General features: G+C 40.2%; 3 protein-coding genes across 3 annotated transcripts in view; all 3 read right to left on the bottom strand.

Annotated features, from left to right (window-relative positions):
- Nucleotides 1-8,213, bottom strand: part of LOC107595131 (histone-lysine N-methyltransferase EZH2-like) — a 25,584-nt gene extending 17,371 nt beyond the window's left edge. Inside the window, 7 exon segments of the mRNA XM_016285450.1 lie at nt 2,243-2,345; nt 2,717-2,896; nt 4,171-4,291; nt 4,364-4,483; nt 4,735-4,863; nt 5,075-5,198; nt 7,839-8,213. Coding sequence (XP_016140936.1) covers nt 2,243-2,345; nt 2,717-2,896; nt 4,171-4,291; nt 4,364-4,483; nt 4,735-4,863; nt 5,075-5,191 — 770 coding nt within the window. The 5' untranslated portion in view covers nt 5,192-5,198; nt 7,839-8,213.
- Nucleotides 8,214-9,663: 1,450 nt separating this feature from the next.
- Nucleotides 9,664-13,365, bottom strand: pdia4 (protein disulfide isomerase family A, member 4). Its single transcript, XM_016285447.1, has 11 exons — nt 13,282-13,365; nt 13,020-13,110; nt 12,603-12,768; nt 12,313-12,518; nt 12,039-12,177; nt 11,717-11,922; nt 11,480-11,638; nt 11,234-11,385; nt 10,828-10,984; nt 10,468-10,701; nt 9,664-10,280 (listed from the first exon to the last, which is right to left on the bottom strand). The coding sequence occupies exons 2-11, from the start codon at nt 13,105-13,107 to the stop codon at nt 9,865-9,867; spliced, it is 1,923 nt and encodes a 640-aa protein (XP_016140933.1). The 5' UTR covers nt 13,108-13,110; nt 13,282-13,365; the 3' UTR covers nt 9,664-9,864.
- A 355-nt stretch (nt 13,366-13,720) lies between these two features.
- On the bottom strand, nt 13,721-15,100 carry LOC107595148 (protein disulfide-isomerase A4-like). Its single transcript, XM_016285486.1, has 5 exons — nt 14,845-15,100; nt 14,428-14,593; nt 14,138-14,343; nt 13,865-14,003; nt 13,721-13,748 (listed from the first exon to the last, which is right to left on the bottom strand). The coding sequence occupies exons 1-5, from the start codon at nt 14,930-14,932 to the stop codon at nt 13,721-13,723; spliced, it is 627 nt and encodes a 208-aa protein (XP_016140972.1). The 5' UTR covers nt 14,933-15,100.
- Nucleotides 15,101-15,106: the final 6 nt, after the last annotated feature.

Genomic DNA, 15,106 nt, shown 5'->3' with positions numbered 1-15,106 from the left:
CACGCTGGCGGCAGTGGGCCTCATCCCGAATAGGCCGCGAGCCACATCGCAGCGGGTCCGGAGCACGCGGGCCGGAAGGTCCGCGCAATGCCCGCAGTTGGACTCGTCCAGCGCCGCCTCGGCGTGGGCCAGGCCCAGGCAGGCGACGCAGTAGTCGTGCTGATCCGACGGCTCTATCGGTCCCGCGCAGATCTTGCAGATTGTTGCCATAGTGAATTCAACAGGTGAAGTAGAAGATTATGACGTAATTGTCGCGTGCACCGCATTTTATACTGCCGCTTGAGCTCGTCAGTATTTGCATGCGGTTTGCATACTTCGCGTCAATTGGCCAGTCATTTGGACTGGCGGGAGCCAATAGGACTTCAGGAAAGGTTGGAAGGGAAGGAGTTCCCATCACGGAGAAATATCTCCGTGATGTCTCGTGAAAGCTCGAGAGGGAACCTCCCGTTCTCTCTCGTGAAGCCAACACGGAAGTGACTTAAACTGTAATTCGTCAACTGGCCGCTAGAGCCTGGCTGCAAAAGGGAGTCAATCCCATAGACTCTCCATGTTAAAATGCCACCGGCGAGCTAGGTGGGCGTGGCTTCAGCAGCCAACTCCCGCCTCTTTGCACATTTTCGATTATCCGGGAGTAACGCGCTGCCAAGATTGCAACGGCTGGCTCCGCTTACTTTAGGCTTCAAAAAGTCTCTTCAGAAGTCTACGGGTTTACGTCACGGACACTATGTCCATGTTTTTATCCACCTTTTTCTTCAACGCGGAAGTAAGCCTATGGGTGAGACTTCCGGTTCATTAGCCGCTATAGGTAAATAACGAGGAGAATAATAACGTGCAGTAAACGGTAAAACTGTTTGCACTACAAACCAGTGTGTTCATAATTTCAGATAATACATTAAAATAATATGATAAGACACACCAACTTTCAATATCAAGCAGCAAAATGAACTGTTTTGTTCAGCTAAAAATAGCTGGACGGAGTGGACGCAGATGAGACCGGAAGCCAGACCCATATAAATTTACAAATGGCCGCGCCCATTTTTACGACAAGAAAAAGGTAGTCTATAGGCCCTTTCGCACCGCTTTAGTTCCAGAACTAAACATACGGTACTATAGTAATGGGACGATTTTGCGCGAACTATTTCCCAGTACCATTTAAACGGTTGCATTCGCACCGAGAGTGTGTACTAAGAAGTGACGTAAGCCGGTCGACAGTGACGTCATATGTGCGCGGCGTTCAACAACAGAAACAAAGAAGAACAACATTAACAACAGGAGGATGGAGGACGCTGTGATCGGAGCTGTTTTTGTTGTGTCTCGCGGGTTTCACAGTGGACATGGAAAGTCGACGTATACGTAAAGCAATTGAAAGAACGGAAAGGAGGACTAAGAATCTCCAAAGACAACTGGCAGTGCTACATTTGCTACAAGTGCCTGCACTTCAGCGTCCGTCCATCTATCACTGTTCTCCATACTTGTGAAATAAGTTGACATGCTTACAGTATGTTTACACGGCGTTTTAAATAATGGCGGGTGAGGGCGTTTTCATACGCGTTTGGCCAATCAATGTCTACTTACGTCACGATTAGTACCAGTTGCGCTGGTTATATATGCTCTGGAGTAGGAGCTAATTTGGTTCTCGAAAAAGGCAGTCCGGTACTAAAATCGCTCCCAGTTCCGGAGGTGCGAACACGCCGAAAAGTGGGTAGTTCCACAATTAGTTCTGGTACTATGAAAAGGTTCCTGCGGTGCGAAAGGCCCTTATGGTTTATCCACATTGGAGAGAGAGCGCGCGTGCACAGGGTTGCCAGGTTGACAAAGATAAGTAGCAGATTTAGCAGATATTTCCGTATTGCGCAAGTGTGAAGCTCTGTTTCGGAGATTACGTCTCTTTATATCAGGCAACCCAGATGTGTTCTTCTGCGGCCAGATTAAACCTTGTTATAGCCTATATATTATGCTCTATTCATTATTTTTTTTAGAAACCTCGCACTTTTCTGCTCACTTTTAAACGTTGTTCTTGTATTCAAATTAAGTGCGGTCCACTGCTGCACACGTGCCACAATATCGATACAGGGCTAGCTGTATCGATACTCGTATCGTCAAAGATACATCGTCGTATCGAACACAGCACTAATCACCACCCATCAAATTTCAACGCAAATGGAAGCTTCACATTATTTTCCATTTAAGTTTATCAGAACCATTGAAAGTTCTTATTCAGGGGAGTTGATATCGAACATACTTTTCTTTGAGTTCTTCAGTTGAACCTTTATCAGGAAACATGGAAGAAATGGCTTCAAAGATTTTATCAGAGGGAAACTTCTTTGATCTGTCATTGTTGTGACCTGTTGCATACAATAAGAAAGCACAGAAATTGTAGAAGACAAAATAAGAGACTTTAAAACACATGCAGCATGTAATACAATTATATTGTCCATTTCTATTGTCAGCACTAAAGGGCATGTGATTTGTTTGAAAAAAAAAAAAAAAACTATATTGCACTGGACAAGGAAAACATCTGATGTCCCAAAATACATATAAACACATGACATATGTAACACTGCTGATGCACACTGCTGTAAATCTTTGGAATTTGGTTAAAGAAAAAAAAATAATCAATAATCAAATGCAATATATTTTAACTGCTCACAATCTGTATCAAAACTAGATCTGTTTTTACATACTTTACACTAAAATATAATTTAATTTCTATTACTTTCAGAATTGAGCTGGTCCTTGTGAGAGTCTTCAGCGTCATCTTTTCCATCACAGAGGTCCATCTTCTCAAACTTGCAATCATGCTGATCCTCCTCTTCATCATCTTCCTCATTATCACTGTACTGATTGAGTGCGCACACTAGCTCCACAAAGATCTCATCATTTATGAAACCACACTCTACACACAAAACAGGAAAAGAAATCAATACCCTTTTCAAGAGAACCTGCAGTCTATAGGGCTTTTTGCAGCTGCAGATATGTTAGCTTAAATGTGAATCAATTCTTAAAGGGTTAGTTCACCCAAAAATGAAAATTAGCCCATAAATTACTCACCCTCAAGTCATCCTAGGTGTATAGGACTTTCTTCTTTCAGACGAATCCAGTTGGAGTTATATAAAAAATGTCTTTGCTCTTTCAAGCGGTTTAATGCCACTCAGCGGGTGTTGCATGCATCAGTCCAAAAGTTGTTAAAAAGCGCCCATCCATTAAAAAAAAAAAAAAAAGAAAGCGTCTCACACGGCTCCGGGGGGTGAACAAAGGCCTCCTGTAGCGAATCGATGCGTTTTTGTAAGAAAAATATCCATATTCAAAACATAATAATCACTTTAATTAGCTTATGCCAACAGTTGTACACGGAAGCAGCTCCGGGCGGATGACGTATGAGTTCAGCGTTGCGCATGCGCTGGGGAGTCTCGTGAAAACCAACGTTTGTTAACAGGAGCAAAGGAAGCAAAGTTTCCTTACTTTAGCAAAGGAAAACTAGTCTCCTCTTGGCTTGTATCGAAATCCTCCAACATTCTTCTTTACAAATCCTCGTTTTATACTTCTAATAAGTGACCGTTGTTTTGATCTCTCCCCCGCGCTTCCGCGTGCGTCACTTCTGAACGGTGCATGCGCAAAGCCGACCTCATACGTCATCCTCCCGGAGCTCCTTCCATGTACAACTGTTGGCGCAAGCTACATTAAAGTGATTATTACGTTTTGAATATGGATATTTTTCTTACAAAAACACATCGATTCGCTACAGGAAGCCTTTGTTCACCCTCCAGAGCCGTGAGAGACACTTTTTTATGGATAGGCGCTTTTTATTTAACTTCTTTTGGACTGATGCATGCAACACCCGCTGAGTGGCAATAAACAGCTTGAAAGACCAAAGACAATTTTTAATATAACTCCCGACTGGATTCTTCTGAAAGAAGAAAGTCATATACACCTAGGATGCCTTGAGGGCGAGTAATTTATGGGCTAATTTTCATTTTTGGGTGAACTAATCCTTTAAAGGGATATTTCACCCAAAAAATTTAAACTGTCATTATGTGTAATACCAAGCCTGTGTGCTCTTATATTCAGTAGAGTATGAAAAATACATTTTAAATCGTCTCCCAATTTGTATTTCTTTAAAAGACCAACTAGATCAAATCTTATAAATCAGGGAAAAAATGAATTCCTGACCTCTATCTCCATGAACTTTTCCATCATAATTTTTAATAAGCTCTTCAATGAAGGTGCCATCTTGATCAAGGATTTCATCACCCATGTAAGGGATGTTGTGCAATACAGTCTCATCTTCAACCTAAAACAGAATACAAGATTAAAAGTGTGTTTTTTGACTTTTACAAAAATATATATAAAAATTTGGTTTTACCATGAAGTTTTGCTGGAGTGGAGACCAAGAGTACATGACAGGCACAGAGGCCACAGCATTCAGTGTTTTGAGAGGAATGACTTGTCTGGAGAACTCAGAGAAGCCACTGTCAACAGTGCACTGCAAAATATTTCAGTCGTGTCAGATAGAAGTCTATAAACTAAGATATTTATAGGATAATGAGCATTTACTCTAAACGCCACAAGCACCAAAAACACTGCATTTAATAATAAAACACTAATACACATTTCCAAAAAGCAAACAGAAATGAGATAGAGATAAAAATCTATTAAATTGAGGAAAATTACAAAAGCATGGATGGCATTAAACATGCACTTTAGGAGAATCTGAATTAGGGTATTTGTTCTAACCTCTCTAGTCCCTCGCAAGGAGCTCACAGGTGTCATAATATGAACAGGCTGTATCCGTCTCAGTTTCCATTCCTGGTTCAGTATATCTGTACGCTCCAATATCTTCTGTCTGTTGGAGCTGAACATGCTCTGTACATTAAGAAAACACATTTCAACGTGAGACTATCCTATAGACAGGCAGGCAACATAGTTATTCTCATGACTCTTTTTATAATTTGTGGAAACGTGTTATACATAACAGTGCATTTGCACTGTCTATATCACGTGACACCTAAAAGCCTGACCAACGCCAAACTCTATACGAGCAGCTTAATGTCTGCTGTATTAGCCCATGGATCACCTTGACCTCGTCTGCCCTCCTGAAACGTTTGAGCTGCCGCAGTCGCATGTACTCAGACTTCACTCTCCGCTTCCAGCAAACAGGACCCTTCTCCGATTTCCTCCCAGTCAATACCATGGCTTCCCTATACACATACAGTATATGGCTTTAGTCTTCATTATAGACTATAGAAACATACAACATGGAGGTTAAGTGGTTTTGTTTTTCCTTTTGGATAAAACAGTTTTATCCAAAACCTATATTAGGGTTGTGCCGATAGTATCGTGTATCAACGATAGTCAGAGATAGACAATAGCACATGTCTTTGTCGATAGTCAAGGCAATATCAGGCTCATTCTCCTATAAATGTATTAAATTATTATTATTATTATTATTATTAGGCGGCCTATTATAATTCGGCTATTATTATCAAATTGCCCCGCTATTTCACTTCAGCACTGCATTTCACACTCGCGCAAATGAGGATTAGAGCCTGTAGCCGATGAAGGAGTCTCCAACCACAAACGTATATCGTCTGCTGTTATAAGGTATCTCATTGCATTTTAACAAGTAATCTGAACGGCCTATATATGTGCAATATTTTAACCGAGCCCTGACTAACTGAGTTTAATGCCACAGTTATGTTAGAACGCATCTCATTCTTGTTTCTGTGGCGGCGTGTTGGGCTTGTCATGGGGCATCCTGAGCGCTGTATGACTGATGTATCCGTTCAATTTAACTTTACTCCAAATATATGAACTTACCCATTTTAAATACTTTTATATTTAACGTGTTCATTTATGTCCAATATTTAGTGTTAAACTGTTGGTCTTTAAAATAAATCTACTTTTGATTTTCACTGTTGACTGATTTTGCAGACCTTTTAGACTGATAACTTCCGTGCTCTGATGCGGCAAACTTGTCACAGGACGTGCGGTCCTAATAGCGATGTATGACTGTTGTATCCGAATATATATGAAATAGCTGTTTTAAATATTTTTATATTTAACATGTTAGTTTATCAGTATGTTTGAAAGTATATTATTTCGATTATTGGTGCTTTCATAGGCTCTCTCGCGCCCGCACGGTTTAGAACACTACATAGTTATGAAATAGCCTATGATAAGTACAGAGAGTCTCTCTTTTTGCCCCCACCCACCCATGCACGCACGCACGATAATATCGTGTATCGGTGATCTCACGGGCTGGCGATATGACGATTTGAAAAATGACCATATCGCCCAACACTAAACTATATATACACATGTACACCAGTTAAATCATACACAGTTTTCCTATGCATTAAGTGACTTATTAATTCTCTTGCCAGATGGCTTAAAATTACATGTAAGATCTATTTTTTTAGGGTTTTTGCAGGTTTTACGAAGGTAAACTTGAGACTTTTTAAGACCTTTTCAAACCAAGTAAAGAACATGGAAGTACCTTTTATTGTACCTACTGATTAAATTAACTACAAAAAAAGTGATTCTTCCCGAGTATTTGTCTTATTTTTTAGTGCAGATTTCAAATGAAGATTTCTCAACAAATTCCTCCAAGCAGAAATTATATAGGCCTAAAATATGCTGAACCAAAACATGTAGCGTTATGTACTCTAACCATATATCAGTAGTATTATTTATTAGTGACTCCTAATTTAGTTCTCCTCATTTTAAACTTAACTAAAAAATTCCTGAGAGCCCCTTTAAGTCTTCTGAGCTATGAAAGAGCAACAATACTTTCCTCTGGGAACCACTAGAGTGTAAAAGCCAACTCAATTGCTGTAGAGATTATCTAACATGCTGCGACTACGTAGGCTGAATATGTAACCGAGTAGCTGAGACAGTGCGAGTCAGTGACAAAGTGTCACTTGTAAGTTCACAGGTTTCCCCTCCTACAAGTTCTCCCAGTCATCTCAGCAACAACACAAACTCACATACTCAATCTAAATGTAGTAACATGAGAAAAATGAACAATTAAGAGGCAGAGGAAAATTAATGTCCCCTTGTTATCCACGAATAAACTGCAATTGGGTGTAGTTCTGCAATTGCATTAGGTACACTTGTATTCCCAAATCTGGGATTTATGTTATCCCTGGTGTAGATGTGACAGGTGTATGAGCTCATTGGCGCCCCTGCTGGACTAACACACACATTGAAGAGACGTCTAACTGAAAACTGAAACAAAACCTTATAACAGTTTTACTCGTGTTTACTCGCACAACGTCACAAAATCAGCAAGTCTTGTAATGACAATTAAGAAACAAACACTGAAGAACTAGCAAAAGGCTGACAACTTACATGCTAAAAAGATTCATCCAAAAATGAAAACGTATCTACTCAATCTCATGGTTCTCTAAACCGGACTTTTTACTTCTGACACAGAGATGTTAAGCAGAATGTCAGTCACTGTTCACTTGCATTGCATCTTTTTTCTAATACAATGAAAGTGAATGATGACTGAGACAGTTATTTCTTTCATCCCCTTTGTTTCCTTTCACGGAAGAAAGTCATAGAGGTTTGGAACAACGTGAGGGCTTGTAAATGACAGATTTATCGTTTTTTGTTGAATTATCCTTTAAACTTCGTTATGGTTTAACAGTAGGGTAGAACATAATCCACGCGACTAGTAAACTGTCTATAATCTTAACATGACTGCTGTCTTTGCAGTGTTTCAATTTAAAGTTAGTCGCTAACTGGTTAGCTGGGCTGTCTTAACCAGAAATTAAATGTGGTTTCACTAAAACACTCAGACAACTGTCTCTTTAGTGTCTTCTTCTAGTGCCTACCTGAAGGAGGAGACCTGTCCACATCCAAACAAACGACTTTTCTGTCAGTGCCGTCCCTAAGTGAAGATGATCGGTTAAGTGAGCTAGCTAACTCAGCTAGCTCGCGGTAGAGGGTCCTTTCACCTCCGCGCGTCCGCGTTACCAATACCGGCGAGCCTCGATAAACAAAAGACAGGCGCTTAATTCGTCTTTAGTTTTACAAGTATCTGTTTGGCCAGGCGTCTTTCTCTCTCTTAACTGCGGCAGACTGTAAGCGAATTGAAATACATTTGAAATGTGTGTAATATTTCCGTTTCTGTAAGTATTCAAACCCGCTCAGTCTGTCGTTTATACTCAGAACTCGCCGCCCACCTCGCGCACTGCAGAATCAACGAGCGCCAAACAGATCAGCCAATCAGAACACGCCATGTTCGAGCTGCTCAATGTTGCGATTTTTGATTGGATAGATCCTATCGAGGACTGGGCGAATCGGATGCGTGACTGCAGTGGGGGACATGTGAAGAAGTTCTCTTTGTTCTTGATTTTGAACGACTACAGTTTTGCAAAACTGTAAAACCGGCGCTTAGTATGCTATTAGTAGTCTTTGGGTTTCTATCATTGCCGTGAATTATGTCAGCGAAGAACAGCAGCTGTGAATGTGTTGGCGATACAGTATAATGCACAGATTTAAGATCTTGTTAGTTTCTTTTAGTACAGACAGAAGGAAAACATGCTGCAGTTGTGGTAATTACTGGGAGAAAACAGTTCCACACGGCCAGTGAGTCGATACAGTCAACATGTCGTTCTATTTTCTCATTGAACTGAGGGACTGCATGTGGACTGTTTGGACTGGACTTGGGTCACCCGGTTCATTTAGTACCACCCACTTATGCCATCTGCGTACAATAGTGGTGGGCAATCCGAATCATTTCCGCGAGTCGGTTCTTTCGAAGAGTTCGAAAAATGATTCAGAGACTCCTACGTCATCACGTCCCCGACCTCACGGCATGGCAGTTGTGTCTAAAACGTCCCAAAAATCCAGTCACATATTGCTGCTTTAAAAGTTAAATGTTCAAATAAAACGCTACAAATCTATTTATTCTTCGTATATGTATTGATAAATCCGTCACATATTTCCCGCACGTTTTACTGTTAAATTAAACGTACACTAATAAAGTAGCCTACTTTTAGCTTCATTTTTCAAATCATCGGCTCAGTCTAAAATACTGTCAGCTTATCGATTTTAGGCTCGTTATTAGTTCTCTGTTTGGAAGTTATTGGCTCGGACGGATTCAATCCGAATCGTAAACCACTGGAACGATTCAGTGAAGTAAACACTATTCAGGTTTTCTTTGAAAAATGATTGCAATGCATTTAAAAAATCTGTAATAAAGATTGATTTAAAACCAATTTAAAATAGATGTGATTTAATTTCAATTTAACTTGATTTAAAGTAGATGTGATTTTAAACCAAGCTGCCTGTTCAGTCCCGACATACCGTTTCAGGGTCCAAATCTCTGCTCCATTTGAAGTGAGAATACAAATTTAACAGTTGCTTATGAGCATTAAGCTAAGCTTTTAAAAACCTCACAATATACACTACAGTCTACAGGCTCACGGTGTCCCGAACACCAATATTTTAACAATTCTTAAAGTATGAATAACTGTCTGGCCAACTGAGATGAGATAAAGGTCAGGATTGATATGTTTTAGTAGTACTACAGCACACCGTGAGTTTATATATCAGAACTGTTTTTGGTTTCTGAAGGAGAGTTTGGACCTGAAAACTGTGATGTATAATGGAAGTAAACAGGAACTTAATGACAACCACTCCATTTGTGTTTTACATTCTTTTATTTAAAAGACTTGGGAGAAATAAACAGTGCTTGGTTTGGAATGAAAATACTGAATGTTTTGGTCGCAGAAACAAAAGAAAGTACAAAAACAAATCAAAACATTCTCTTATCTGAAGGTCACCAAGCCCTCCAGAATATTTCCATTCTCAGGGAACTGCATTTATATAATGTTCATGGTTTTTCTAAATCTCTTAGAGCTCATCTTTTTGCTGTGATAATTTTGTGGCATGTTTTTCCACAAATTTGCTTAATTCCTCCACGTCCCTTTTGCCGCCTTCGAATTTGACTGGGTTCTGCTTGTTGCTGCTGGGAGCAAAGTAGATTGTAGGGAAACCTTCCACTTTATAACTGTCATGAGGCACATCATTAGCAGAGGCATCCATTTTGGCAATGACAAGATTCTTCTCATTCTTGTATTTCTTTCCGAGAGCTGTATAATCTGGCTCCATCTTTTTACAGTGGCCACACCATGGTGCATAAAACTCGATAAGGACATCTTTCTTTGTATCCATCACAATGTCATCAAAAGTCTTGCCCACCACAACCTTCACTGGTCCTTTGTTGCTCTTGGGAATAGGCTGAGACTTTACAATAGGTTTCAGCTTACCTGTCAGATAAGAAAAGGATGTAGTGACAAAAGCAGTGCTCTCTCTAAGCATTTGCATTCTTAGAAGAACATTTACCGCACTGGCTTAAACTCATTGTAACGATCACTTCTGATTAAGTAGTATTAAGAGAAATCATGTACATTTTCTTAAAGAATACGTAACATGCATAACACACCAATACCTTACCTTTTTTGAAGGCCATGACAAAGCTTCGGAGCACATCCGAGTCAAATTCCTCTGGCTCCATTGCATATTTTTTCCCTTCCTCACCGAGAATGCCAACATTCACCTCCTCCCCGCTTTCACTGAGTCCAAGACTCTTCAATTCATCAGCATAGTCTTCCTCATCCGCGATAGCAAATGTGTACTCTGGGAAGTCCTTTGCTACTTCAAGCGCTTTGCTCCTCCAAAACTGTGTGGCTGGGTGGAAATGATAACAAATTGTGTCAGTAGTGAACAAAAGCATTTGCATCGTGAGCTACAGGCATTATCTTAATTCCTTTTAGAGTGTCAAAGCGCTGCAACAGCCACGGCTTAGACACATACCAACTCTGTAATCAAAACTGAAGTCTACTCCGTAATAAACAACCACAAGAGGTCGTGTGGTGTATCTCTTTGCATCGTTGCTCTGCTTTCTGTGCCCAACCAAAGGTAGAATGTGTTTCTTGAAAAATTCCTGAACTTCTGAAGCAGGTGTGGAGTCCTTTAGAAAAAAAAAACAAAGAAAATTTTTCAGTTTCAAAAGTGACTAAAGGTTTGTACACAAAAATTAGAGTTATCTAAACTATGTTAAACTACTATGTGAGCAGTGCTTCATACCACTTCACTATTGACATTGGATCTCTTTTGACCGCAAAAGTTTGCCAATTTATCTGATGTTACCACACCTTAACAACAGTGTCATGCTTGGTTTGCAAAGATCTCACACAAACAATAAAGATTGAGAACTTACTTTAATTGTTAGTGAATGAGATGCTGGCTCATATTTAGACCTAAACTTCTCTGGCTGGAGCATGACTGCTTGTCCAGGTGAAGCCTTGAGGAATTTTGCGACTTCATTATTGAACGTATGCATAAATCTGTAGTCTTCTCTTAGAGAATTACCTGCAGGAAAAGAGAACAAGTTGTTAAGTTAAATAAAATGAAAAGTTCAGATCTAATGCATTTGAGAAGGACTTCCAGACAGCATAATACACACATGCTTCTTGATAGATCTCATATGCTGCATCTTCTTCACTGGAGAAAACACCTACAATCACAGAATCATCACCATCTCTGACGAGCTCCTGAACCTGTTTTAGAGTCTGCACCTGCTTTGATGGAGGACCAGCCTGGTCTGACATGTAATCAACAATACCTAGAGGAAAAAGAATGAAGAGATTGTAATTACGCCTCCTAATCAATCAGTCGCCAAGACAATGGGTGATGGACCTACCAAACTTTTCACGTGGTCCATTGTAGTCGAAAGCCTTGCCCTTTCTGAAGATTTTAAGAGTTGGGTAACCAGAAACACCAAACCGCGTTGTTAAATCACTCTCTGCAGTGGCATCAACTTTAGCAAGTGGAATTGGAGGTGTGCGATTGCGGAGCTCTTTAGCAGCCTTCTCATACTCAGGTGCAAGACTCTTACAGTGGCCACACCTGTTTGAATTCAAACACATGACTCTCAAAAAGACACACTGATGCTTCAGAAAGAATGCAAAGATGTAACATCAGGAGTTAATAAATAAGCTGCACAGGAATCGAAATATACAAACCAGGGTGCATAGAACTCCACCAGAATAATGTCTGCATTGTTCACCACATCATCAAAATTATCCTTAGTCAAGACTAGGGTGGCCTCCGGAGGAGGTTTCCAGTCTGGTTGGGCAACTTCTTTAACCCGTTCCACAATGGCTGAAAAAATGAAAGTTAAAACCATGCTTGATTGACAACGTACCCGGAAGGAAACTCATGAGCACTTGTCAACTTCACAGCAATCTGATTATAAAAAAAAATAAGGGCATTTAAATGAATTTTAAGTGAACTCACCACGCTCACTTCGATCCCCGTCATAGTCCACCGGCTCCCCCTTTTTAAGTATTTTTATGGTGGGATATCCAGAAACTTCAAATCTACTTCCCAGTGCACTAGCCTTTGTGGCATCAACCTTTGCCACAGGAATCGGTGGGTCATTCTCCTTTAGCATCTGAGCAATCTTCTCATACTCAGGAGCAAACTGTTTGCAGTGGCCACACCTGATCAAGTGTAATATTTGCATGAGCAAGATCTCTGACAATCAATGACGTGTCTCCTACGGATGTAGAGCAAAGAAGCCTTACCATGGTGCATAGAACTCGACCAGTACTGTGTCTTTGCCCTCTATGAAGGTATCAAAGTTTTCATCTGTCAGGACCAGCACCCCATTCTCCTCCTTTACTTCAGTGTCATCTGCATCATCATCATCATCGTCATCCTCATCTTCCTCTCCAATATCTTCTGCTGAATCTAGAATGTTATGGTTAACAAATATGAAATGCATCAAGCTAAATCAGCTCCTGTTTTCTTGATACTTGTTTTATAATAATAGGTCTTTGTTGTAGTGCAACAAAAACATCTCAATGGTCTCTACAACACCGTCTAACATGCAGTGTTGCCATAAACAAGAATGCATCAAGCTAGCTAGCAATGCAACGGGTCTGAATATCCAAAAACAAACAAGCATGTTAGATATCAACAACCTGCAATAGATATCTTACCATCTTTGGCATCTTCTTCGCATCGGCTTGGCAATATGAAGTGTGTCACTCCAAGCAGCACAATCAATAGAAGGGTTATCTTCTTCATGATCTGTAATATTCACGCCTCCTTTAGTTAGCTTAATGGATTAAACCGAGACGCATACACTGCTACCGATAATCAAAGTAATAAATACTGTGATAGTTATAACGTTTGCATTAAATGCTTTGGCTCAGCTCATTACACGTCACGCATTTTTCTCTAAATGCTTTTTTTTCTTACCTCGCTTCCCAATCCCCACTCCTTTACTTGAACTTGACTGACTTGCCACGCTCTGATTGGCTGGTAGAGCAAGGACTCGGCCAATCATCGGTCGCCACTCAAGTCCGCAGTTCATGCACGTTCCAAACCGCAATTGGGTGGTCTGTCGTGGGCTGCAAGCTGATTGGTCGATTAGTGAAAGAGATAAGACGAGTCTGATGAGATACAGGAAGTGTAACTAGGAGCAAGTTTTTGCTTTTACGATTGAAGTTTTTTAGTTGTTAATAGGTTAAGAAATGAAATTCACACGTACCTGCATTATGACAGCATGGGTGAAGTAACATAGTAAATGAGAAAAAACTGTAGATATATAAAAGTCTTATTTATTAAAATTGTTTTTGGCAAAGGAATGTTTAATTTTTTATTGCAAAATAACAGAAGGGGCCACCCTCATAAATTTTCACACAAGACTCTTACAGTGGCCACACCTGTTTGAATTCAAACACATGACTCTCAAAAAGACACACTGATGCTTCAGAAAGAATGCAAAGATGTAACATCAGGAGTTAATAAATAAGCTGCACAGGAATCGAAATATACAAACCAGGGTGCATAGAACTCCACCAGAATAATGTCTGCATTGTTCACCACATCATCAAAATTATCCTTAGTCAAGACTAGGGTGGCCTCCGGAGGAGGTTTCCAGTCTGGTTGGGCAACTTCTTTAACCCGTTCCACAATGGCTGAAAAAATGAAAGTTAAAACCATGCTTGATTGACAACGTACCCGGAAGGAAACTCATGAGCACTTGTCAACTTCACAGCAATCTGATTATAAAAAAAATAAGGGCATTTAAATGAATTTTAAGTGAACTCACCACGCTCAATTCGATCCCCGTCATAGTCCACCGGCTCCCCCTTTTTAAGTATTTTTATGGTGGGATATCCAGAAACTTCAAATCTACTTCCCAGTGCACTAGCCTTTGTGGCATCAACCTTTGCCACAGGAATCGGTGGGTCATTCTCCTTTAGCGTCTGAGCAATCTTCTCATACTCCGGAGCAAACTGTTTGCAGTGGCCACACCTGATCAAGTGTAATATTTGCATGAGCAAGATCTCTGACAATCAATGACGTGTCTCCTACGGATGTAGAGCAAAGAAGCCTTACCATGGTGCATAGAACTCGACCAGTACTGTGTCTTTGCCCTCTATGAAGGTATCAAAGTTTTCATCTGTCAGGACCAGCACCCCATTCTCCTCCTTTACTTCAGTGTCATCTGCATCATCATCATCGTCGTCATCCTCATCTTCCTCTCCAATATCTTCTGCTGAATCTAGAATGTTATGGTTAACAAATATGAAATGCATCAAGCTAAATCAGCTCCTGTTTTCTTGATACTTGTTTTATAATAATAGGTCTTTGTTGTAGTGCAACAAAAACATCTCAATGGTCTCTACAACACCGTCTAACATGCAGTGTTGCCATAAACAAGAATGCATCAAGCTAGCTAGCAATGCAACGGGTCTGAATATCCAAAAACAAACAAGCATGTTAGATATCAACAACCTGCAATAGATATCTTACCATCTTTGGCATCTTCTTCGCATCGGCTTGGCAATATGAAGTGTGTCACTCCAAGCAGCACAATCAATAGAAGGGTTATCTTCTTCATGATCTGTAATATTCACGCCTCCTTTAGTTAGCTTAATGGATTAAACCGAGACGCATACACTGCTACCGATAATCAAAGTAATAAATACTGTGATAGTTATAACGTTTGCATTAAATGCTTTGGCTCAGCTCATTACACGTCACGCATTTTTCTCTAAATGCTTTTTTTTCTTAC

The sequence above is a fragment of the Sinocyclocheilus grahami genome, unplaced genomic scaffold (genome assembly GCF_001515645.1).
Source record: "Sinocyclocheilus grahami isolate Dianchi unplaced genomic scaffold, SAMN03320097.WGS_v1.1 scaffold197.1, whole genome shotgun sequence".
Lineage (NCBI taxonomy): Eukaryota > Metazoa > Chordata > Actinopteri > Cypriniformes > Cyprinidae > Sinocyclocheilus > Sinocyclocheilus grahami.
The sequence above is the reverse complement of the archived record's forward strand: the minus strand, read 5'-3'. Positions and strand labels throughout refer to the sequence as shown.